Raw genomic sequence first — 26,517 nt, 5'->3', positions numbered from 1 at the left:
CAGAGTTAGTTCAGCACTTCAATGGTGTCATGGTTCTGGGTAGTTTCTTTGGATTTCTCTTGATCTTTCCTTTGTGGTCATAAGAAGGCTTTTGCAGCTCTGGGCATTGTGTCCTCACATAACCATGCCCAAGGGCATGAAGCAGGAGGATAGCCAGGATGGGGAAATAGGACTCTCCTTTCGCAGGGACAAAAAGCATCTTGCCGATAAGCTACCCAGAACCCCCAGTTCCAGAACTGAGGCCTTTGGTATATTAAGATGACGTTAGCTGCAGTGACAGAAATACAAAAAAAAAAAAATAATAGCTTTAAAAGTTGATGTTTCTTCCATGTAAATGAGTATTGGAGGAGCATTCCAAAAATGGCATGGCAGCTCTGTTTCACAAGTCCTCAGGAATTTGTAGATTTTATGGCTTGGAATTCCTCCTTCCAACTCATGGCCCAAGATGGCTGCTCCAGCTCTAGCCATTGCATTCACATTCCAGCCAGCAGGAAAGCGTAAGGGAAAGGAACATTCCCTACTCCAGAACACATCCTGGTATTATACATATTTTTTCTGTTTATATCCCATAACCCAATATTTAGTCACAGGCTAATTGAAGAAGTTTGGGAAATATAGTGTTTTTCTTTTAGTCCTCACCTGAGGATATGTTTTAATTCATTTTATTATTATTTTTTTAGTTAGAGAAAACAAGAAACATCCATGCAAGAGAGAAACATCAACCAGTTGCCTCCTGAACGCACCCCAATGGGTATCGAACCTGCAACCTGGGTATGTGCTCTGACCAGGAATTGAACCTTTCAGTGTATGTGGCAACATTCCAACCAATTGAGCCACACCAGCCAAGAAATGTAGTTTTTATTTAGAACTAGAGGCCCGGTGCATGAAATTAGTGCATGGGGAGGGTCCCTAGGCCTGGCCAGCGATGAGGGCCGATCGGGGCCTTCCTGTGCCGGCTGGGGCCTTCCTTCATTCCGTGCCGCCCCCGGGTAGTCAGTGCTCATAGTGAGCGATCGAACTCCTGGTCTCCTAGTCGAACTCCTGAAGGGACACTTTGCATATTAGCCTTTTATATATATAGATGCCCATGTACCCAGGTAATAGTCAAAGTTCTCTTACAGAGAAAGAAGAGAAGAGCAGACATGAGAAGTCATTGTACGAAAGGGTGGCTACAGGAGTCTGGGAAGGTGGCTGGTTTGTTTATTTGTTAGTTTTCAGCCTCAATAATGAGAAGCAGGCAAGGAAGAAGAAGGGTGGAAATGAGAGTGGTTGAGGTAACCAACAAGGCCTGCCTCAGGAAGAGTAGAAACTTGATGGTGCAAAATCCTGGAGGATCAAGAAAAGATAGATTAAGGAGCACACAGAAATTTACATGTATATTTAGGGTGAATACGTATATATTTCTATATTATAGATTATAAATTATATAGATTGTTATATGCTTTAAAAATAGAATAGAAGCCCTAGCTGATTTGGCTCAGTGAATAGAGCATCGGCCTGCAGACTGAAAGGTCCCAGGTTCGATTCCGGTCAAGGGTACATGCCCCGGTTGCAGGCTCGATCCCCAGTAGGGGATGTGCAGGAAGCAGCCAATCAATGATTCTTCATTGATGTTTCTCTCTCTCTCCCCCTCTCCCTTCCTCTCTGAAATCAATAAAAATATATATTTTTAAAAATAGAATAGAAAACAGGAAGCTCTTTTGGACAATACTGTTCTAGACTTTTTAGATTACATTAGAGAAGGTACCTTCATCTCTCATCACTTTCTCTCCTTCACACCTGCTCTCCCACATCAAATACCCATCGTCTACCTGGACTCATAATATAGCATAGAGGTTAAGATCATGGGGTTTAGAATCCAATAGGTGCAGCCTCTTATTAGCTTTTTGGTCTGGGTCAAATTATTTATTGTCTTTGAGCCTCAGATTCTTTATCTATACAATGGGGATGATAATAGCACCTATTGCTTAGGGTTATTTAAAGGTCAAATGAGAGAATATATGTAAAACACCGGCAGCCCTTGCTTTGCATGGTAGTGCTGTCCTGTAAAAATGACCATGCAAGCTTAAACGCTGCCAAGTGGTCTTACTTCTCAATGAGAAAAATCACAATTGTTCAGTGACCTTTAAAATTTTTGTCAAAATGTTTAAAACTCTTCCTGTTGGCTTTAAATATCTAGGGAAATGAAAAATTAGTTAACCTATTATTTATTTGCCATTCTGTAATTTAAAACATGGAGAACAAACTTTTAATTTTTCTATAAAACATACCAAGGGGACCTTCTTATTACTGTACAGCACGAGCATCTTTCCTGTGCCTTGGCAAATTGGCGTACTCCTTTCTAAATTTGGATCAGCTTCCCATCTTTTATCCTTCACACTTTCGATGTCACCAGACATCTTTGAGAGTTCCTTTAGTGTGGATTTTTCACTCACCCACTTTCTCTGGAATGTCTGCATCCTTTTCATCACCACCACTTTCCTCGCTTATGTTCATAGATTCACTTTTACTAACTTTTCCTGGCTGCATATCTAGAGTTGAATAGTTATATCTCATGGCCATTTACCTTGGATTTGGACTTCACTCCCACTGGGATCACTTTTTGTTTCTTTTTTTTTTTTTAATATATTTTATTGGTTTTTTACAGAGAGGAAGGGAGAGGGATAGAGAGCCAGAAACATTGATGAGAGAGAAACATCAATCAGCTGCCTCCTGCACACCCCCCACCGGAGATGTGCCTGCAACCAAGGTACCTGCCCTTGACCGGAATCGAACCCGGGACCCCTGAGTCTGCAGGCCGACGCTCTATCCACTGAGCCAAACCGGCCAGGGCCACTTTTTGTTTCTTTACCGCTCTTTTATCTTTGTTGCTCACTTCTCTCTGTTGCTCGTATTTGTAAACATCACATGGGTTTATCGCTGGGTGTTAAGGAAGCATTACAACTACATGCTTTGCTGTCTGTACATAAACTGAACAACTGTGTCGAAGAAGTGACATGAGTGGCCACTGATTCTGATGTAGACCTGTGATTTGCACAGTTATTTTGAAAAGCTAGCCACAAAGTTTGCACTTACGGGATTACAGTTATTCTATGGGAACAGATTGGAACTGCGTTGCTTGGGGGAGAGGGATGACGTTATTAAATTAAACCATGGTAACTGAAATTTGTGCTGTTGCCATGCAAACAAGCACAGTGCTGCACTTAAGCAATGCCTGGCAGGTAGTTAGCATTTGGGAAGTAGTAAATGGTTTTACTCCAGCAGCATCATCATTTTCATTACATCATCACCGTTTCTACTCCTCCTTCTGAGACACCGAGGTATCTGCCTCAGAGGGAGGGACTCATACTGGGAGGCAGCAGACAGTGTTGTGTTTTCAGCCAAGAGTATAAATTGCCATGTCCAAGGGATACCTTAATTTCAACTGAGGACTCAGGCCAAGGGTTTATTGGCAGAGCTCTGAGGAAAGGTTTTGGGGAGTGCCAGCAGGTCGACTGGACTCCAGCAGCAGAGAGTCTGGGCAGACACTGCTCCCAAGATGAAGGGAGCAGATGGTTTCTGAGAGGCCTGTTCACAGATCGCACGGCTCTGGCCATGGGTCTTGGCTGGAGCTGTGGCCAAGGCACGGAGAGGGCAGCAGGCAAGAGCAAGGCAGAATTCTAGCCAGGGAGAGCCTACACCAGTTACAAGAAAGGAAATTGGCATAAGAGCCAAGGAAGGAAAAACAGTCATCTTGTGTGTGAGAGAGAACCCAGGTGCAAAGAGTAGGGTGCAGGAGCAATTGTGTAGACCAGGGGTAACAGGGCACCTAAGCTCCAGACAAGGAGATGACCGATCGTTGAGCTCCACCAGGCAAAAGAGGGAATTGGGGCTCGTATAGTTGTTCTTCCTGCCCCACGTGGGTGATCTTGGAGCCCAGCCCTGGGAGACAGAGGCAATGAGTAGAGGCTTGTCAGCCCAACCCAGTCATTGAGTGAGTCACTGCTACTACAGAATACTCTTTCCTTTCCTTCCAGTCACCTTTAACAGCTTTAATAAATTTTTATCTCAGGCTTATCTATACTCAGCAAGGCAGGCCCATTGGGTAAGAAGAAATGATGATCATTTGACTTTCAACAGAAAAGAAACATGGAATACTAATGAACCAGATATACAATATATTGACACCCCAAATTTAAAATGTACGTGAAATGCATAAAGGTCACACAGGACTGCATTCAGGCATAGACTGAAACCTGACCAAAGTGACTTAGCACAGAGGGCTTCTTTTCCTCACACAGCAAGATGTGTCCTAAGTAGTTAGTTCAGAGCTGCTGGGGTGACTCCCGACGCCATCAGGGACTTGGGCTCCTCCGTTGTCCTTGCTCTGTCCTCTTCACATGTGCAAGGCTGCTGGCCACCCTGTGCAAGGCTATTTTCTGTTTGCTTATACAGATCAACCCTCCACTCTTCAACCTGGTCAGTGCCCTGAGAGGCTGACAGAAGTGGATTCCATCACTTGAGCTCCCTTGCCTTCTGACTTCCATTTGGGTTTGGCCGATGGGAGGTACCACCAAGAGGAGATTGTAAGGTTGGAGGAATTAGCCCCCTAGTCCCTTTTCTGTGGGTCAGCACAGGCCGCCGCTATTGGGCTGCCCTGTTCACACAGCTGGTTCCTCACAGTCCTGCTAACTAGTCCCTTCCCTTGCCCTTCAGGGCCAGATGCAGTGATGGCTCCCTGCATTTTCTAACTCCAGGCTACCGAACTATCTCTTAACCACATTTCCCTAACGCCACCGACTACACACTTCAAATAGCCTTTTTTCAAAATCTCCACCACTAGCCTATTGGATTGAGCCATCTGTGTCCTGCCAGGCCCCTCGCTGACTCGACACTGTAGCCTCCATGCACAGCCACTGTGACCATATGCAGCAGCCCAGCGTGGACCTTGATCCTCAGAGCTGCAAGATGCTACTCCACCTCCAGGCCTCGAAGTTGGATTTCAGACAGGTAGAAAGGGCAAAAGGTACCACACTGCTCTCTGCCAGGAAAATGTAGCTTTCTAGGAAGTCAGACAGCTGGCTCTGCTCACAGGACACTCTAGCTTAGGATGTCTGAGAAGACGACTATTGTTAACCGGCACCTTCTGCCCCAAATAGTGTTTCTATTTGAAGGGAGGAAGCAGAGAAGGTTATTAAGTAGGCTACCAGCAGTGTTTGCAGCATCGTATAACTAACTCACTCGGATTTTTGTTGTTGTTATTGTTCCAAATATGTTACTGTTGCACTTCATTTTTCTTGTTCATACCTTGGGTTTCTCCAGACAACAATAATAACCTCCATGTATTGAGTCCTTGATGAGTGTTTTACATGCATGATGCCTTTTAACCCTACAAGGATCCTGTGAGGGTCCTATGAGGCTTCCCTACTTTATAAACGAGAAACTGAAGTGGGATTTTTAATAACACATCTATATAAGGCTTGAGCTAGCACCTAGGTCTGTCTGTCTCCGGAGCCGATGCTGGTAGCCACTGCACTTATATCCCATGTCTCTCTCTGTCCTCATTTCTTCCCCAGGGAAGAATATGTACATACAGTGTAGAAATCTAGGTCGTGGATAATACGCCTCTTGCATCCTCAGGACATTCCTCAGCAGAAATAAAGGAGAAAGAATCTGAAGTTGGAGATGGCAGGGGGTCAGCGAGAAAGTGTACAAAGATCAGTGACCAGGGAGATGTGGGTCCACATGGAAGTTAATTTGAATAGCAAGCAGGGTCTACGAAAACCACATCATTATTATTCCAATTCCGAGTCCTGCTCTTGAGTGCTTTGGTTGTCCTCCTCTCTGAACCCACTTACTCAAGAGCTCTTACACTGGGTCAGGCATCCTGCCAGGTGGATGAGAGATACACAGGAGAAAACACAATCCTCGATCTTCGGAGGAAACAGGAATGTCAGGAGGTCGCTTGGAGTGTTGGAGGGACTGGCCTGCTGCTCCTGACAGCACACAATTTTAGAAGAGTTGTGTCAAGCCCTGGGCTAGGAAATGTTGATGCTATTTTTGCTCATGTGGGTGCAGTGAGGACTGGAACAAGAGTACTTAGTGCACAGTACCCTGTGCTGCCACTGAACCTTCTGACTTCCCACAGGATCAATGTATAAAAATGATTTTGCCACAGCTAGAGGTAAATATCTTACAACCATGTCTGTTAGCTAAAGCATCGACTAGAGTTGTGGTTTAAAACAGTGTACACCAGGGAGAAAGAAGATGGCTGCCGACAGAGAGGCAGACGGCAAGATAGTGTGCGAGTGAGAAAACAGAGAGTGTGTGGTTGCACGGGGTGTGTTTGTTGGTGCGTTGAGGGACAGCTATACTCCAGGAGACTGTGGGGGACTGCTGGACGGGGCTCCCCTGACCGGGCAGCCCCTACTGCTGCTGGGTTCCCTCCCAGAACAACAGGCTCAGATGTAGAGACCGCGCCATCTTGAAGGGGAAAGTGGATGTTATCGGAAGCCTGAAAAGCCCGGGGAATCTACAACTACGGCACCCACTGAACAGCTGCGAACCCGAGAACACTGGCCCCCAAGTGGCACAAGCACACGGATTCAGAAGAGAACTACATTCCATCACAGAAAGGTCAGATTTCACCTGGGATAAGGAGAGAGAGAACTACATAACCAGACACCTGGAGAAGAGAGATCATGGGGAGACAAAGAAACAGCCCGCATATGAAAGAAAAGCAGGCATCACCAGAAAAGGAAGTAAACGAAATGGAGGCAAGCAACCTGTCAGAGAAAGAATTCAGAGAAATGGTCATAAGGTGGCTGAAAAGAATGGAAGACAAATTTGACAAAATGTGTAAGAACCAAGAGGAAATGAAGAAGAACCAAGAAGAAATGAAAAATGACATCGCTGCTGTAAAGAACTCAATAGAAAGCATCAAGAGTAGACTAGAAGAAGCAGAGGACCGCATCAGTGGGCTAGAAGACAAGGTAGGAAAAAATACCCAAGTAGAGCAGCTTCTAGAAAAAAAAATTAAAAAGCAGGAGGAGAGCCTAAGGGAACTTTGGGACAACATGAAACAAAAACAACTTCCGCATAATAGGGGTGCCAGGAGAGGAAACTGAGCAAGGAATAGAAAACCTGTTTGAAGAAATAATGACAGAAAATTTCCCTGATATAGGGAAGAAAAACCCCCACACAAATCCAAGAAGCTCACAGGGTCCCAAGCAAAATGAACCCCAAAAGACCGACACCAAGGCACATTACAATTAAATTGGCAAACACCAATGACAAAGTAAGAATCTTAAAAGCAGCCAGAGAGAGACAGAAAGTTACCTAGAAAGGATCCCCCATCAAACTAGCGACTGATTTCTCAACAGAAACACAACAGGCTAGAAGGGAATGGAATGAAATATATAAAGTCACACAAAGGAAGGGTCTGAATCCAAGAATACTGTACCCAGCAAGGCTATCAATCACAATTGAAGGTGAAATCAGGAGCTTAACAGACAAAAAAGGTCTAAGGGAGCTTATTACCACCAAACCAGCAATGCAAGAAATGCTAAAGAGTCTGCTGTAAAAAAAAGAAATAGGAAACAAAGAAGGAACACAGGGGTAAAGAATAAAAATGGTGACAAACAAGTACCTATCAATAATAACTTTAAATGTAAATGGATTAAATGCCCCAATCAAAAGAGATAGGGCAGTGGTCGGCAAACTGCGGCTCACGAGCCACATGTGGCTCTTTGGCCCCTTGAGTGTGGCTCTTCCACAAAATACCACAGCCTGAGTGAGTCTATTTTGAAGAAGTGGCATTAGAAGAAGTTTAAGTTTAAAAAATTTGGCTCTCAAAAGAAATTTCAATTGTTGTACTGTTGATATTTGGCTCTGTTGACTAATGAGTTTGCTGACCACTGACATAGGGTAATGGATTGGATAAGAAAACATGACCCATATATCTGTTGTCTACAAGAAACCTACCTCAGAAAAAAAGACACACACAGATTGAGGGTAAAGAGATGGAAAAAGGTTTTTCAGGCGAATGGAAATGAAAAAAAAGCTGGGGTAGCAATACTTATATCTGACAAATTAGATCTCAAAGTGAAGGACATAACAAGAGATAAAGAAGGCCACTTCATAATACTAAAGGGAGCAATCCAACAAGAAGAAATAACATATATGCACCCAATACAGGAGCACCCAAATACATAAAAAATCTCCTGGAGGATATCAAGGGAGAGATTGACAGCAATACAATCATAGTAGGAGACTTTAATACCCAACTATCACCATTGGACAAATCCTCTAAACAAAAAATCAGCAAAGAAACATCAATCCTAAATGACTCACTAGACCAGATGGAATTAATTGATATCTTCAGAACATTTCACCCCAAAGCCACAGAATATACATTCCTCTCAAGTGCACAGGGGTCATTTTCAAAGATAGGCCATATGTTGGGACATAGGCAAAGTCTTTTCAAACTCAAGAAGATAGAAATCATAGCAAGCATCTTCTCAGACCACAATGGCATAAAACTGGAAATCAACTACAATAAAAACAATCCAAAGAAATCAAACACCTGGAGACTAAACAGCATACTATTAAAAAATGACTGGGTTACCAGAGAGATAAAGGAAGAAATAAAAAACATCATGGCAACAAATGACAATGAAAACACAACAATCCAAAATCTATGGGACACTGCGAAAGCAGTCTTGAGAGGGGAGTTCATAGCTCTACAAGCATACTGCAAAAAAACAAGAAACAATGGAAATAAATTACCTAACCCTACAACTCAAAGAGTTAGAAAAAGAGCAACAAGAAAAGCCCAGTATAAGCGAAGGAAGGAAATAATAAAGATCAGAGCAGAGATAAACGACATAGAGACCAAAGAAACAATACGAAAGATCAACAAAACCAAGAGCTGGTTCTTTGAAAGGATAAACAAGATTGATGAACCTCTAGCCAGGCTCACCCAGAAGCAAAGAGAGAGGACCCAAATAAACAAAATCAGAAATGAAAGAGGTGAAATAACAACAGATCCCGCCGAAATACAAAGGATTGTTAAAAAATACTATGAACAACTCTATTCCAACAAACTGGACAACCTGGAGGAAATGGACATATTCCTAGAAAAATATAACCTTCCAAAACTCAATCAGGAAGAATCTAAACAGCTCAGTATGCCAGTAACTATGGAAGAAATTGAAGCAGTCATCAAAAAGCTTCCAGCAAACAAAAGCCCGGGGCCAGACGGCTTCACAGAAGAGTTTTACCAAACATTCAAGGAAGAACTAAAACCTGTCCTCCTCAGACTATTCCAAAAAATTCAAGAGGAAGGAACACTTCCAAGCTCCTTCTATGAAGCCAGCATCACCCTAATACCAAAACCAGATAAAGACAACACAATGAAAGAGAATTACAGGCCAATATCCCTCATGAACGTAGATGCCAAAATCCTCAACAAAATTTTAGCAAATCGGATTCAGCAGTACATCAGAAAGATCATACACCATGACTAAGTAGGATTTATCCCAGGAATGCAAGGATGGTACAATATCCGCAAATCAATAAACATGATACATCACATAAACAAATTGAGAGATAAAAATCACATAGTCATATCAATTGATGCAGAAAAAGCATTTGACAAAATCCAACACCCTTCCTTGATAAAAGCTCTCAACAATGTGGGAATAGAAGGATCATACCTCAACATAATAAAAGCTATATATGATAAACCCACAGCTAACATCATACTCAATGGGCAAAAACTAAAACCATTTCCCCTAAGAACAGGAACAAGACAGGGATGCCCACTCTCACCACTCCTGTTTGACATAGTACTGGAAGTATTAGCCATTGCAATCAGACAAGAAGAAGAAATAAAAGGGATCCAAATTGGAAAAGAAGAAGTAAAGCTGTCCTTATTTGCAGATGACATGATATTGTACATTAAAAACCCGAAAGACTCCATCAAAAAACTAACAGACTTAATAAATGAATTCAGCAATGTAGCAGAATACAAAATTAATGCCAAGAAATCTATGGCATTTCTATACACCAATAGTGGACTTACAGAAAGAGAGACTAAAAAAGCAATCCCATTTACCATCACACCAAAAAAATTAAGATACCTAGGAATAAACTTAACTAAGGAGGTAAAAGACCTATACATGGAAAACTACATGACACTGAAAAAAAACGATAGAGGAAGACGTAAACAGATGGAAGAACATACCATGTTCATGGATTGGTAGAATCAACATCATCCCAAAGTGTTCTCATCCCAAAGCAATCTATAGATTCAATGCACTCCCCATTAAAATACCAATGGCATATTTCACAGACCTAGAAAGAACTCTTCAAAAATTCATCTGGAATAAAAAAAGACCCCAAATAGCCACAGCAATCCTGAGAAAGAAGAATAAACTAGGAGGGATCTCAATACCAGATTTCAAGCTGTATTACAAAGCCACTGTTCTCAAAACAGCCTGGTACTGGCACAAGAACAGACATATAGATCAATGGAATAGAATAGAGAATCCAGATATCGACCCAAACCACTATGCTCAATTAATATTTGACAAAGGAAGCATGAACATACAATGGAGTTAAGACAGTCTCTTCAATAAATGGTGTTGGGAAAATTGGACAGATTCATGCAAAAAAATGAAACTAGATCACCAACTTACACCATACACAAAAATAAACTCAAAATGGATACAGGACTTAAACATAAGACAAGAAACCATAAAAATACTAGAGGAATCCACAGGCAGCAAAATCTCAGACATATGCCGAAAGAACTTCCTCACTGATACTGCCCCTAGGGCAATGGAAGCCAAAGAGAAAATAAACAAATGGGACTACATCAAAATAAAAAACTTTTTCACATCAAAAGAAACCATCAACAAAACAACAAGAAACCCCACTGTATGGGAGAACGTATTTGCAAATGTTATCACTGATAAAGGTTTAACCTCCAACATCTACAGGCAGTTTATACAACTTAATAAAAGGAAGATAAATGACCCAATAAAAAAATGGGCAACGGACCTAAATAGAATCTTTTCGAAAGAAGACAGAAGGAAGGCCAAGAGACACATGAAAACATGCTCAAAGTCACTAATTATCCGAGAGATGCAAATCAAAACGACAATGTGATACCATCTCACACCTGTCAGAATGGCTATCATCAACAAATCAACAAACGACAAGTGTTGGCGAGGATGCGGAGAAAAAGGAACCCTCGTGCACTGCTGGTGGGAATGCAGACTGGTGCAGCCACTGTGGAGAACAGTATGGAGTTTCCTCAAAAAACTGAAAATGGAACTCCCATTTGACCCAGTAATCCCACTTCTGGGAATATATCCTAAGAAACTAGAAACAACAATCAGAAAGGATATATGCACTTCTATGTTCATAGCAGCACAATTCACCATAGCTAAGATTTGGAAACAGCCTAAATGCCCATCAGCAGATGAGTGGATTAGAAAACTATGGTACATCTACACAATGGAATACTACGCTGCTATAAAAAAGAAGGAATTCTTACCATTTGCAGCAGCATGGATGGACCTGGAGAGCATTATGTTAAGTGAAATAAGCCAGGCAATGAAAGAAAAATACCACATGACCTCATTTATGGAAAATAAAGAACATTATAACCTGATGAACAAAAAGATGGATACAGTGGCAGTAAAGCACCGAACAGACTGTCAAATTACAGCGGGAATGCTGGGGAAAATAGATCAACCAAAGGACTTGTATGCATGCATATAAGCACAACCAATGGACACAAGACACTGGGGGGGGGGGGGATGAGGGCATGCGACAGGGGGTAGGGGAGGGTAAATGGGGAAAAAAAGAGATATATGTACTACTATATGTAATACTTTAAACAATAATATATGTATGTATATATGTATATATGTATATATGTATATAATAAAACAGAGTACACCACCCTGGCCAGTGTGACTTGACTGGTGGGAGCATAGTCCCGTACACCAAAAAGTCCTGGATTCTATTCCCACTGAGGGCACATACCCAGGTTGCAGGTTTGATACCTGGTTGGGGTACATATGGGAGGCAATGGCAACCGATCGATGTTTCTCTCTCACCTCTCTCTCTCTCTCTCTCTCTCTCTCTCTCTCTCTCTCTCTCTCTCTCTCTCTCTCTCTCCCCCTTTCCCTTCCCCTCTCTCTAAAGTCGATAAAACGTTAGAGGATTAAAAAAAAAAAAAAGAGTACACCTCGCTGGTAGTTAAGAAAGAAGAGGACTAACATAATGTCAAGCCAGGTCCAAGGAAAAATGCCATGCCTGCTGGATTGTAGGAGGGCTTTGGGATGAGAACACAAAAGGGAACGCCACCAGGACAGACAGTAATTCTATACAAGCAGTGACCTGATGCTGCAGGAAGACCAAGTGAAGAATGCAATCACTGTGGATGCATTTTAACTCTAGAGTTGCTGTCAGAAACCCCAGTATCTGAAATATGCCTCAAGTAAGAAGCAGTTGAGAAGTGCTGAACAGGAATTCCAGTCCTGGCTTCCTCACTAATTTGCTTTGGGAACTTGGAGTTTAACTTGTTCAAAGCCTTAGTTTGCTCATCTGCAAATTGGGGCAAAACACATCTGTTCAACTTACTTGACAGGAATGTTGTGAGAATAAAGTAGAAGATATGAAAACTGCCCATTTAGAAGTTCTGTACAAATTCAGGATATTCCCACTCTTCAAGTTCAAGTCTGAAAAAACCCCCACATAATTATTATTTTTCTTACAATTACTGTACAGTAGCCTGTAGCCACATTAGTTATTAATTCTTCTTAAAATGTGACTAGTGCAACTGAGGAACTGAATTTTAAATTTTACCGAGTTTTAATTCATTGAAATTGAAAAAAAAATACTGGATTCAGTTATTGGAAAACTTTTTTTTTTTTTAATGATTGGAACAACTTGGGTATGTGAATTTACTTTTATTATTATTATTTATTTATTTATTTCACCACCATTTATCCCCTCCATACTTTTTAAACTGTGCATTTTATTAAATTAATTGCTTCTGATGGAATTTAGTGTTTACACTGAGGGGTGGTGCAAGTGTAAAGTATACACCAGATTTAAATACCTAGTACCCCCAAAACATAAAATGTGTGGTTTATAATGTTTTCTATTGATTACAAGTTGAAATAGTATTTTGTAAATATTGGGGTAAATGAAATATAGCGTTAAGATTAATTTCCCCTCTGCAAATTTCCTAAAGTGACTACTAGAAAATTTAAAATTACAGTGTGACTTGCATCATACTTCTCTCCAGCAACGCCACTGCAGAAGGAGGCGTGAGGGGTGGGTCCTCCTTTCCTTACAGGAACTAGGGAGAGAGGCCATTGCTGCAGAAACAAAGTCCTAAGGTCCAGGATCCCAGGCAAACTGCTGGCACATTTCTTGGGTTTCTGAGAATCAGAGACAGAAACTCAGACCAGCACAGCACGGGGCGGGGTTGATTCCTTGCCTGATTTCTTTCCATGTTCAGGCACAAAACACACCTCCTTGGGATGTCTGTTGCTTATTGTTGCCTTGGTAGAATGAGACCACAGTTGTTATCTGGGCTTTGATTTGGGGACAATGGCTTTTTTTTTTTTTTTTTTTTTTTTTTAACTTTCATTACCATTTTTTTGTGCTGAATTTACTCCCAGGCCACAATTTTTTGTTTCTTCAGTTTCTCCTGGAATATCTTTTACTTCTGTGCAACCTCCTCTTCCGGTTTAGGAACAACCTGCTGTTTTTCCATGAGAGGTCAATGTGGCAATGAGAGCTGGTGTGTGGGTTACTCCGCCCGGGAGCTCTGTACGTTCTATGCCGCATCTTGGGAGCTTTGTTCACCTGAAGGTGCTCAATGACCAGAGAGTCTACATCTAAACCCTTTAGGTCAGCATTACTCACTGCATTTTTTAAGCATGTGCAGCAAAAATTCAGCGTCCAGCCCCACTGTTGGACCTGGGCACACCTACCAACTCCACCATTGTAACGACGGAATGGCACACATCCTATATAATAAAAGGGTAATATGCAAATAGACCGAACGGCAGGACAACCGAACAACCAATCAAAGTGTAATATGCTAATGATATGCTAAGGCTGCTCAACTGCTTGCTGCACTGACCACCAGTGGGCAGACAGTCAACTGGTTGACCAGTTGCTATGACGAGCACTGACCACCAGGGGGCAGATGCTCTGACCGGTAGTTTAGCTTGCTGCTGGGGTCCGGCCGATCAGAACTGAGCAAGATGGGCTGGACATGCCTTGGAGCCCTCCTGGTCCCTCCCCGGCCCGATCGTGCACCGGTGGGGTCCCTCATCCTGGCCTATGCCCTCTTGCAATCCCGGACCCCTTGGGGGATGTTGGAGAGCTGGTTTCAGCCCCATCCCGCAGGCCACTCCCCTTGGGAGGGCGCCAAACGCAGGGCTCATGGCTGGTGAGCGCTGCTGCAGGAGCGCAAGCCTCTCCTGATCAGGACTGATTGGGCACGAGCCTGTGGCAGGCACAGTGGGGCCGGGATGAACAGGAGTGGCAGGTAGGAGCTGCAGGCGGCATTGGACTGCAGGTTTCGGCCGATCCCCGCAGGCCACCCAGAGGGACCTACCCATGCACGAATTCGTGCACCAGGCCTCTAGTTGCTTCTATAAAGGGACATCCTTCAGATACTTGGTGGCTTTTCGAATATGCATACCCTTGATGGCCTGGGCAGTTTCACGAGTGTTCTTAAAGTGAACACAAAGATTTGAGCCTCTTGATTTGCATGATTTTGTGGGGTTTTCTGGGTCAAGTGAATAGAACTATTTTTAGAGGTCACCTCTGGCTGCTTTGGGGAGGAGGGGGGACAACAGCATTTTAATCACTAGATTTCAGGAGAAGCTAGTGCCTATAGAGATATTCTTAAAATTACTATGAACTTTATTTTCCTCTTCTGCTGGAAAGTACACCGTGGACCTAACTCGTGGTGGAAATTCACCCTCCGAGCATTTGCTTTTCCTTGGTCTCTCGTCTTTCCCTCCAGAGCAGCCCTATTTTTGAAAAGCACGCAGACTCCCAGACTGGGATTCCAGGGGAAGAAGGCAGGCCCATCCCAGCTGGCCGGCCAGCACATCTGGAAGTGGTTTCAGGGGCTGCCAGCGCAACGCCTGGATCCCCAGCTGCTTCGCCCAGGGGTGGAGAAACCAGAGCTGCTGCAGAGTCAAAGCAAGCAAAGGGAGGTGCGAGCCGGGGAGGAATACTGTCTTGGAAACATAACATTGGCCTTGGACTCTCCGGCCCCTGGGGTTTTCCAATGGGATCTTAGAAGCAGCAGCGGCAGTGGAGGGCAGCAGCCCAGGGCCAGCCGCTATTTGAACGCTCAGCCCTGCAGCTCTTCTGGACCCAGGAGCCCAAAGCCCTGCCCTCGCCAGTCACCAGGTAAACAGAAATTTACAAGCTGGGTGGCAGCCTTTCCGTTTCACCCTGCCCCAGTCCTTTATTTTGCTGTAGATGCAAGAAAGGAAATCAGAGGTAGATTGGCCCACACAAACTTTGCCTTCAGGAGCCCCAGCCAATGTTTGTAGCATTCCAACGGAACTTTTTTTTTTTTTTTTTTTTTTGGTATTTTGGGTGTTGTTTTGGGAGGTTTTTTTTGGTGGGTTTTGTTTTTGTTTTGTTTTTGCCGTTGTAGCAAATCCAGGATACTCAATGTGCAAGCTGCTCACAACCTGGACTGCTTTTCCTGACCCGGTTTATCCCCACCCACCCAAAATACTGTGATTTACTATTTGCATCGTATTTTAAACATGGAAATCAGCGGTTAGCCAGAACACAGATAAATGCTAGTCTAGCATTCAATGCAGATATGGTTCTGAGCCACAAAAGATGTCATTGATCTGTGATTCATGTTTTTGGAATCTGTCCCAGGAAGTTGTTCTGAGGTCCCCAGCTCCCTGCCCCCACCAGAGGACTGGCAGTTGTGGAGATCTAAATGAAGCTCATTGTAAATACAGCGTCATGAACAGGACAAGAGCTTAGTCAGTGTTCAAGTTGAAAATGCTTTTTAACTTTCAAAAAATGTTTTCTTATATCCACTTTATGAGCAAGTGTATCATATTGGATAAACCTGATATATAACATAAGAAGGGTACTTAATACAAGAGGAAAGAGAGAGAAAACATGATGATATATAAACATCTGGCTGTTTTTTTGGGGGTGTAGGGGTGGGATCAGTACTCTAGCTGTTTGGCCGTGTGCAAAGTGACATTGGTTGGTTTGTTTTGTCTTTTCCTCCAAAGTGTTGGTGCTGCATTTCTGTACAGTATCCTTTCTGTGCTACGTAATGAAATTCCAGCCCTCCGTCTAATGCAGTTAGAAGTAGAGCAGTGCGGTGCAGTGGTGAGAACGTGGGCTCAGGGTTCAGACTCCCAGAGTTGAATCTATGCACTGCCACCTAGAAGCTTTATAATCTCTGACTCTGGGGGATTAACTTGTCTGTGACTCTGTTTCCTCATCTGTAAAATGGGACGGACCCAAGTGCACCATACGTTTAAAGAATCTGTAGTGCCCTAGCTGGTTTGGCTCAATGGATAGAGCGTCAGCCTGCAGACTGAAGGGTCCCAGGTTCAATTCCAGCCAAGGGCACATGCCTGGGTTGCGGGCTCGATCCCCAGTAGGGGGCGTGCAGGAGGCAGCCAATCAATGATTCTCTCTCATCATTGATGTTTCTATCTCTCTCCTTCTCCCTTCCTCTCTAAAATCAATTAAATATATTAAAAAATAAAATGAAATAAAGAATCTGTAGAGTAGTGAGGAGGCCACAGGGAAGGTTAGCTTCTCTGGTGGTGCTGATGACGATGATGGTGATGATGACAAGGGACCACTCATCCTGCATTGGGCAGCAGCCATGGTTTTGATACATCCTTCTTTCTGGTCAAGTCATCACGTGTTCCTCCCATCCTCACGTGTCTCTCCAGGGCCTTCTTCAAATACCTCTTCGCTTTTTTTCCACTCTGGGTCTCTGGATTTCTCCTTTATTCTCCCTCTTTCCCTGCTGAGAGAAAGTCATGCTTATTAAGCCATAGCACTCAGAGTTTTCATTTCTAGAGAGCATGATTCTAAAGACTTCTTTTAGTTCAGCATTTGCCAAGGGATGTTCGGAAGAAGGAAGTCCCATGGGGACAATGAGCTTTGTGAACCATATCACCCTCTCAGAAATCTCCAGGTATAATGGCATTTTAAAGGTCCCGAGAAGTCCCGCAGTAGAGAAATCTGCTTAAAGTGGTTTAACACAGGGTTCCAAGTTGACCCCTGAATCATGCTTTCACATAACCCTGATTAACATTTCTCGGAGCACTCTGCCATAGCCTATTCCGGCCATGTCTGTTTTCATTTCGGCTTTTCTTGTGGACATCCTACTTCATACCTTCCCTGGTGAATACCTGAGGGGACAGCTTGTTCTTCCTCCCCTGGTCAAGGACCTAAGATGGATTACATGTGCCTTATTGATATCTAGAAAATCTGGCCAAAAGTGGAAAGCAGGGACCAGCCAACTTTTTCTGCCAAGGGCCAGTGGGCGATTTTATAGGCCAGGTGGTCTCTGTTGCAACTACTCAGATCTGCTGTTCTCGTGTGAAAACAGCCATAGACAAAATGTCAAAGAATAGGTCCAGCTATGTTCCAACAAAACTTTATTTACAAAAGCCAGTGCTGGGCAGGATTGGGCCCAGGGGTGCGGTTGTTGATAACTGATCTACAGCCATTTTGTGAAAAAACGCCTCCTTGCCCTAACCCAGTGGTCGGCAAACTCATTAGTCAACAGAGCCAAATATCAACAGTACAACGATTGAAATTTCTTTTGAGAGCCAAATTTTTTAAACTTAAACTTCTTCTAACGCCACATCTTCAAAATAGACTCGCCCAGGCCGTGGTATTTTGTGGAAGAGCCACACTCAAGGGGCCAAAGAGCCGCATGTGGCTCGCGAGCCGCAGTTTGCCAACCACTGCCCTAACCGGTCTGGGTCAGTGGATAGAGCATCGGCCTGTGGACTGAAGGGTCCCAGGTTCAATTCTGGTCAAGGGCATGTACCTTGGTTGCGGGCATATCCCGAGTAGGAGGTGTGCAGGAGGCAGCTGATTGATGTTTCTCTCTCATTGGTCTTTCTGACTCTCTATCCCTCTCCCTTCCTCTCTGTAAAAAATCAATAAAATATATTTTTTAAAAAAATAAAAAGAATGCCTCCTTCCCACACAGGAGAGGGCAGGACGGGTTTCCACATCCTGAGGACTCCCACACCTGGCCTCCCTGTCCTGCAGGTGTTGGTGGATCTTGAGTAAACCTTTCATGCTACAGTCGAAAGGAAAAAGGCCAGCGTGTTTTGCTGGAAGCCGAATTCCTGGGTCCTGATTTCTTCCTGCTCTCTCTCTCTCCAGGTGCACCCATGCTCTTGTCCTGTGCGCGAGTCTGTAGCTCGCCTGCTTTCAGATGGTGTGCTCTGTGGAGCGGGTTTTGTGCGTGTGTAAACTTTGAAGGTGCAAGTCCACAGAGCTAAGTGAAATCCCAGAGCCTGTCAGTTGCTTGATGCATAACGGTAACAATTAGCAATGGAAAGTGGTGGCTGGTAGTAGCTGTTCAGGTGGTGAAGAATGTGAACTCGGAGCCAGACCGCCTGCCTGTCAGTCCCGGGCGTGCCACTCATTAGTTATGTCACCCTTGGCAAGTACCTTAGCCTCCCTGAACTTCAGTTTCCTCACTCGAGAACAGCGGGTGACAGCCTTACAGGGTTGTTGTGTGAATCGATGGAAGTAATGTTTATAAAGGTGTTAGAACCATGCCTGGCATATAAAAACTACTAAGTGTTACCTATTATTCTAGGTTACTTAATTTAATATGCAGAGCAGATCCATTTTAGAGAGTGGGGTTTTGTGAATTGCCCGAGATTACACAGCTAAGAAATGGTACGGAACCAAGATTCAAAGCCAGCTCTGTCTGATGACAAAGCCCATGGTATTTCCACTCAGGTTCATGGCCGGCCGGACTCAAGTCATTCAAAGATGCCTTTTAGGGTCTCCTCTTTCGTGTTCCCTTTCGATTCCCAGGTCCTTTCTAATACCTCCCTCCCTGAACCCAGGCAACTTCCCAGCTCTGTCTTTGTTGCTGTCTTGAAAACAAGGATACAGGCTCTCTAATGCTCACGGCTTGCCTACTTATTACTACAGGTGAACCAAAGCACACAAGCCATTTAGCCTAGAAAAGCTTTCAAAGGGTCAGGGGTCACGGTCCTGGGCTCCTTGTTGTGATGGTCAGAGGAAGGCTGATAAGAACACGAGAGCCCTCTGCTTTCACTCCTGGATAAAGACCATCACCAGTGCCCTTCTTCTGGCTTTCTTCCTTAGTGAAGGTGTGCTGACACCCTTCTTTCCACCTCTTTCCCGTTCTTCCTCTCTCCTGTTTCTCACGCATTCATTCCACACACATCTTTGAGGCACACAGAGGTGGGTAAGCCATAGTCCCTGTCCTAAATCCTCTCATGATCTGGTGAAAGAGACTGGCACACTCATAATATTGGAACACCGTGTTCTGAGTGCAGGAATAGGGATAGAGATTAGGGAGCACCCAGGCAGGGTAATCAGGAAGACTTCCCGAAGGAGGTGCTGCCTGAATTGAGACGTTAAGACACAGGTAACAATTTACTGGGGAAAGAGGAGGGGAAAGGGCATTGGAGGCAGAGGGGACTGCACGAACCAAAGTCCAGAGGCATAGACTTGGGTGTGGAGGACAGTGGAGGCCTGAAGACTGACCCTCAGACAGATCCGTTTGGGCAGAAGGTGTAGCATAGAGGACCTATGGGCATCTTAGAGTTCCAACCTTAACCTTCTGGTAGTGGGTTTCCAGTGAAGAGCTTTAGGCAGGAAAGGGACACTCAGCGTTGTGTTTTAAATCATTCAGTAGAATTCCGCAAGACAACTGGCTTCTCTTCTGCCAAAAAAAATTTAGGCCATAACAAAATTAAAAGGCAGTGTGGGTGGGGTGGGGTTGATCAAGAGTAAAAGATAGGACAACCAAACTAGAAAATACTAGAGGCCCGGTACATGAAAATTCGTGCACTCGGGGGGGGGGGGGTCCCTCAGCCCAGCCTGCGCCCTCTCGCAGTCTGGGACCCCTCAGGGGATGTCCACCTGCCAGCTGAGGCCAGCTCCAGGGGGATTGGGCCTAAGCTGGCAGTCAGACATCCCTCTGGCAGCCTGAGAGCCCTTGGGGAAGCAGGCCTAAGCTGCAGTCGGACATACTCAGCGCTGCCAAGGAGGCAAGAGATGCTCCCGCCACCACGGCTGCGCTCGCAGCCGTCAGCCCTGCTTGTGGCTGAGCGGCGCTCCTCCTGTGGGAGCACACTGACCACCAGGGGGCAGCTCCTGCATTGAGCATCTGCCCCCTGGTGGTCAGGGCACATCATAGTGACCGGTTGTTCTTGGTTGTTTGGTCATTTGTCAATTTGCATATTACCCTTTTATTATATAGGATGATATTGGAACAATGCGAGAAATTTCATAACACCTGTTTCCCAGATGTGATTAAATTCATGTTGTTTTCCTAGGTGTGATTGTGACATTATGGTTCTGTAGGGGAATGTCCTTGTTCTTAAGAGTTGCACGCTGAAGTATTAGGAGCTGAAGTGTCATGATGTCATGATGACATATGTATGTATGGGGGAGGAGAGAAATAAAGCAAATATAGCAACATGTTAGCAAATGATGAATCTGGTGCAGCGTGTTCAGGAATTCATTCTTTCTGATAGACTTGAAATGTTTCAAGTGATAAGAAAAATTCAATAAAAAATTAAAGGTCCTCAAAAGGCATGTATGTTTCAAATTAATTTAATGTGATTATTAAACGACAAAAATAGTCACTCTTGTCACAGTTGTGCCAGTGAAAGATTGAGGAAGGAAAGGGAGCAGACATCCTTGAGGCAGGAAGGCCAGGTGGGAAGTTACTGCAGAGTCAGCGACTGAGTGAGAGGAGGCAGCCAGCGCGAGAGGTGAGACAGGAGATGGGTTTAAAGAACACTTAGGCGTGAAATTGTAGGAATCGGTGATTGACTGAGTGAGGGATCAGGAGGGAGAAGTGGAAGAGGATGCTTGGAGGACACCAGAGGAGGAGCGTCTATGGGGAGGTGCTGTGAACACAGGAGGTCTGAGGTGTTTGTGCACCATCCCCGAGGAGAGTCACTCACGCACCCCTTCCGTCTATAAATAGTTTTGAGGGATTATACTGCCAGGCACTCGTACTGGGCATATGGCAGTGAACAAAACAGACAAAATTCCCTGCCTTCATAGAGCCTGTAATCCATCATAGGGAGGGCTGACAATAAGCCAGTAGTAAAACGGGAGCATGTTGGATGGTGGCGATTGCTGAGAAGTAATATATGCGTTGTTGGGGTTAGGAGATGCTGACTAAGAGCCTGAGGGAAGTGAAGGTGCGAGCCATGTGAATATCTGGGAGTAGTGTTCCAGGTGGAGGGAACAGCATGTCTGGTGGAGGGAACAGCAAGTGTAAAGGCTCAGAGGCAGGAGAACGTCTGGCAAGGAGGCCAGTTGGATGTAGTGAGGTTTTCTAGGCCAGTGCAGGACTTTTGTTGTTACTCTGAGAGAGACAGGGAGGCCTTGGTGTGGAGTCCCACAGGAAGTGTGGAAAGGAGGAGGGACCGGTTGGTGGGCCTGTGCCTCCCGTGCACCCAGGCCTCTTCCGGTATAGGAATGAGTCCCAGGGTGCGTTTCCTCCCATGGAACCGTGTTAACCCAGAGGATCCTCTCCCAGGCTCTGCCCCAGACATTCCACAGTTTCTCTCGGCCCCTTATTCTCGTCCCGTGGCTGGTCCCTCCAGCTCTTGCCCCTGACTTCCTCCATCAGTTTTCCATCTCCTTACAACTCTGCTCCCTCTGCCAAATCCACATGATCTAGGAGCTGCAGACATTCCCGGGACACCTACTTCATCTATTAAAATGCTTTTGACTGCAAGTAGGAGAGACACCCATGTACAGCTGCTTCAGCGGCCGGCACCCCAGATGACATGGTGAAGAGGAAGAGAAGGCATGCGGAATCTGTATACAACTCCATACTTTTAAAAAATTAAATAAACCCAGCTTTCTTTTTAAAGCACACACTTCTCCAGGACTTCGCTCTGCCTGACGTTCTAAAAGTGGCTTTGGTTTCCTCCAAGAATCTGCTTGGGAATTTCCCTCCTTGACTCACCATTGCTGCGCCTTGCAATTAAATATGCCATTCTTGGGAGGTGGGGGGAAATGGGGAAATAAGGACACATATGTAATACCTTTCTTAATCAATAAAGAAATTTAAAAAAATGTGCCATTCTCAGTTTCCAGAAGCCTCTTCTTTTATCATAAAGAGATTTTAGACTTGGCAACGTGCTGGACAGGGGAGAGATGGCCCCTCCCTCCCCCTCCTCAGATGAGTCAACATTTATGAGTTCTGTGATTCTGGGGTAATCTCAGCCTTTAGAGTAACGAGGCACTCCGGGGCAAGCAGACCAACCTTGCCTGTGAGCCGCCCATCTTGATCTCTACCATGCAGTGACATCTGTTACCGCAACTCAGGCTCCCTGGGGTCGCCAAAATAGTCTTTCAAGAGCTCCAGCACCTGTGGTTAAAGAACATCAGCTTTGAAGTCAGAGAGCTCTTCATCTCAAATCCCTGCTCTGCCATTTACTAGCTGTGATTTTGAGCAAGTCACTGAACCTCTCTGAGCCACAATTTTCTCATTTGAACCATGGAAATAGTAATATATCCACCTGAAAGGTGTTGTAAGAATTAAAGGTTAGGGGAGAGTGGAGGGTGAGGGGGAGAGATCAAACAAAGGACTTGTATGCATGCATATAAGCATAACCAAAGGACACAGACACCAGGCAGGTGAGGGCATGAGCAGGGGGGGAGGGGGCAATGGGGGGAGAAGGACACATATGTAATACCTTAATCAATAAAGAAGGGGGGAAAAGAATTAAAGGAGAGTATGTGCCTAGAATGGTCAGTATAGAGCTGGGTACAAATGAAGCTTTCAATAAACGGTAGCCACTGTAGTAGTAGTAGTTGGCCCCTGCAAATGGCTCCCTATATGGGCACACCCTTCTGGCCACAGGGAATATATTTGTAAGGATTTTTAGTTGTAAGACACTGAACCTCATTTTAAAGCAGTTTAAAGAAAAAGGGGGAATTTATTGGCTCAGCTATCTGGTTCACCCAGGGAGGACTGACCTCAGGGACTCGGAGCTGGGATCTTTCTGGTCTGTCTCTCTCCCCCCCCCCGTCCCCCCCCCCCCCAGTTCTCTCCCCTGGGACTAGATGGCCTTCCTTCATGGATGGGGTCGGGGCGGGGGGGGGGGGGGGTTATCATGTGGCCAATGACCATTCTAGGCTTCTATTGTCTCATAAAGTTAGCTAAATGCATGTCATCTAAAATCATAAATGGATAGAAAGTACCTGAAACCAACCTCAGAAGAATCCTAAGTAAATTACTGTTTGGGCTAGATTCTTTCCCAGGTGCAAGAGGGGTCGAGGTCAAGGGTCACTGCCAAGCTAGCTCCGGGCATCCAGCCTCTTCTATAGCCTCTCTCCTGGGAAAAGGAAAAAAAGGGACCTTGTAGCTGGTTGTTTACACTGAGTTAAGCACTTGAATCAAAGCCCCGTTGAAGTTTCCCCTAGATCACTTCCGATGAGTTCTCACCACACTCGGGTTGATGCGGACACCCTGGGGTGCTGTGACATCCGCCTGTTTTGTTGGCATCCCGCAGGCTGTCCTGTCACATCGCTAATTTCTAAAGGGGATTATTCCCCGGGTGCTGACTGCTGCCTCCAGTCAAACGTCAAGCTCAGAAGTTCCTTTGAAGGACCTTCATTAAGAAGAATCAACTTAATTTAAAATAAACTTAGAGTATGCAAGACAAATTGTTATTTATACCAAATTAACTTTTTTTCTCTTAACATAAAGGAAGTCAGTTTCCAGCTCCTGGGGTGATTGGCAAAATGCCACAAAGAAATGAATGAACATATAAATGTGACAAAGTTTGATTTTAGATTTATAGACTAAAATGAATTTTATAATGTAAAATTCTTTTCTAATGGTTAACGTCTTTTTTTCATCAAAACTGCCCATCTGTCCCATGCTTTTCTTAATGTTCACTGCTTCTTTTTTTAAAAAAAATTATTTATTGAATTTTAGAGAGAGAGGATTTTATTTTAAACAAAACTTTGTTCTTAATCCACAGGTCACAGTTTTTATCTGCATGAACATACATGGCTTTGTTACGAAAAAGTAAGTTTAAAACTTTTGAAAATCATGATTAAAAGCTATTTTGAGGACTGTTGTGATGCTGGGTTTTGCCGCCCCCCCCCCTTTTTTCCCCTGAAATCTGCTTTAATTATTATCATGGAGAGTTTTCCCATAGGCAACTCCGGGCATCATCATCGTTGTTAAGTATGTTGGTCATAGGTGGACTTATTATGAGAGGGTTTACATGTTTCTATACAACATGCTAAGATTATTTTTTATCTAAATAAAGATTCATGTCCCCATCTAATTTAGCATCTGTAATTTTGCATTCTTATTCTTAAAGAGTTATCTCAAATTAATTATATAATCTCAGACTCCATCAAAACCTGGGTTTGCCCCTGATTTTAGATCCAGTTGTTTGTGAATCTGGGAAGAAACATAGTGACCTAATGTTACCCTCAGGGTAGAGTTGCCTGATGTAGCAGATGAAAAGTTAAGATATCCAACCCTAACTGGTTTGGCTCAGTGGATAGAGCATTGGCCTGCGGACTGAAAGGTCCCAGGTTCGATTCTGGTCAAGGGCATGTACCTTGGTTGTGGTCACAACTCCAATAGGAGGTGTGCAGGAGGCAACTGATTGATGTTTCTCTCTCATTGATGTTTCTAACTCTCTATCCCTCTCCCATCCTCTCTGTAAAAAAATCAATAAAATGTATTTAAAAAAAAAGTTAAGATATCCAGTTAGATTTGACTTTCAAGTAAACTATGATTGATTTTTTAGTATAACTATATCCCAAATATTTCATGAGACATACTTCTTCTTCTTCTTTTTTTAAAGTATTTTATCTGTTAACCTGGCATCAGCAGTAGCAGCCATGGTTGAAAGGGTCAGATGGTAGTGACAGTGACATTGGGCCACTTCCCCAAACTGGCTGTGGCAGGTAAATGTTAATCAGATGTACTGATAAACTATAGAACTTTGTCCCTTACCTTCTGCTTCTCTATAGTTTTGTTTTAAACCAAGTAGAAGCCAGAAAGGAGCTGCCTGTCAGCAAGGTAGAATCACTGAGCCTCCTAATGTAGCTCTGGGAGGCATCCGTGGATACTGGTCAACTCCTTCCTTCTACAGACTTTACTGATGTGAAGAGAAAAGCCTAGAGGCCGTAAAATAGATTAGCACGAGGCCAATGTAAGTAAATATTTTGATGCACAACAACTGTAAAACCTTTACTGGGATTACATTGCCTTTGTTAACTCTCAAAATACCCCTGCGAAGTAATGGTTATTATTACAATCCCCATGTAGCAGAGGAGCAAACTGAGGCTCAGAGAGGTTAAGTAACCTGTCCAAGTCCACACAGCTAGAAAATAATTGAAATGAGATTGGAGTCTGACTTTAAGTCCCAGACCTTTCCCCTTCTACCAACATTTTCCAAACGGTAGCATTTGTGCCCCACAGACGGTCATGTCGCACCTTCTCAGTTTTCAGCATCTGTGTTCCTTCTGTCCAATGCATGACTGTTTTCTTTAAATGGACTCATTTAAAAATCATGAGTGTACTTTATAATAGAAAGTTTATATCTTCACTGTAACTAGAATACCAGTTACCTCCTATCATAAAAATAAGGAAATTATACAACTGTATGTGGTTAGAACAATGTTATTTAATTCTGGGTAGTGTTTGTTACCTTCCTGCATATGAAATTGGGACTGATTTCTCATGCTATGATTTAATGTGACTTAATGCTATGAACACAACCTCCCCCATCATCTCTGGTGCAGCCAGTGGCACACGCTTCCTACTATGACAACACTGTTCTGCGTCACCCTACTTCTCAGGAGATCCCAGGGGCCAGTGCCACTGTTTGAAACAGATGCTCCTGGAAGCTCAGAACTGGAACACATGTAGGTGGGTCTTCTAACCTCTAACCCAAGGCAAACATTTCTCCTGAGAAGTGGAGTATAATTTCTTTCTTTCTTTCTTTTTTTATATTTTTCCATTGATTTTTTAGAGAGAGTGAAAAACAGAGAGAAATATCAATGTGAGAGAAACACATCGATTGGTTGCCTCTGGCACATGCCCCAACCAAGGGTCCGGGCCAGGAGGAGCCGGCAACCGAGGTACGTGCCCTTGACCGGAATCAAACCTGGAACCCTTCAGTCCTCAGGCTGATGCTCTATCCACTGAACCACACTAGCTAGGACAAGGGAAAACATTTCCTGCATGTCATCCTT

General features: G+C 44.1%; 1 protein-coding gene and 1 pseudogene across 2 annotated transcripts in view; one reads left to right on the top strand and one right to left on the bottom strand.

The window, feature by feature from the left end:
* Positions 1-13,675: 13,675 nt before the first annotated feature.
* Positions 13,676-23,797, bottom strand: LOC308244328 (large ribosomal subunit protein uL22-like; annotated as a pseudogene). The gene is made up of 3 exons: positions 23,738-23,797; positions 14,678-14,825; positions 13,676-14,036 (listed from the first exon to the last, which is right to left on the bottom strand). The product of its transcript is annotated as a large ribosomal subunit protein uL22-like (transcript).
* Positions 15,212-26,517, top strand: part of GLT8D2 (glycosyltransferase 8 domain containing 2) — a 30,242-nt gene continuing 18,936 nt past the window's right edge. Inside the window, exons 1-2 of the mRNA XM_080660633.1 lie at positions 15,212-15,441; positions 24,279-24,325. Coding sequence (XP_080516759.1) covers positions 24,307-24,325 — 19 coding nt within the window. The 5' untranslated portion in view covers positions 15,212-15,441; positions 24,279-24,306. The remainder of the gene's footprint in view (positions 15,442-24,278; positions 24,326-26,517) is intronic.

This window comes from Plecotus auritus (assembly GCF_963455305.1).
Source record: "Plecotus auritus genome assembly, chromosome: 3".
Lineage (NCBI taxonomy): Eukaryota > Metazoa > Chordata > Mammalia > Chiroptera > Vespertilionidae > Plecotus > Plecotus auritus.
Note: the sequence above shows the minus strand (reverse complement) of the source record. Positions and strands in the feature narration are given on the sequence as shown.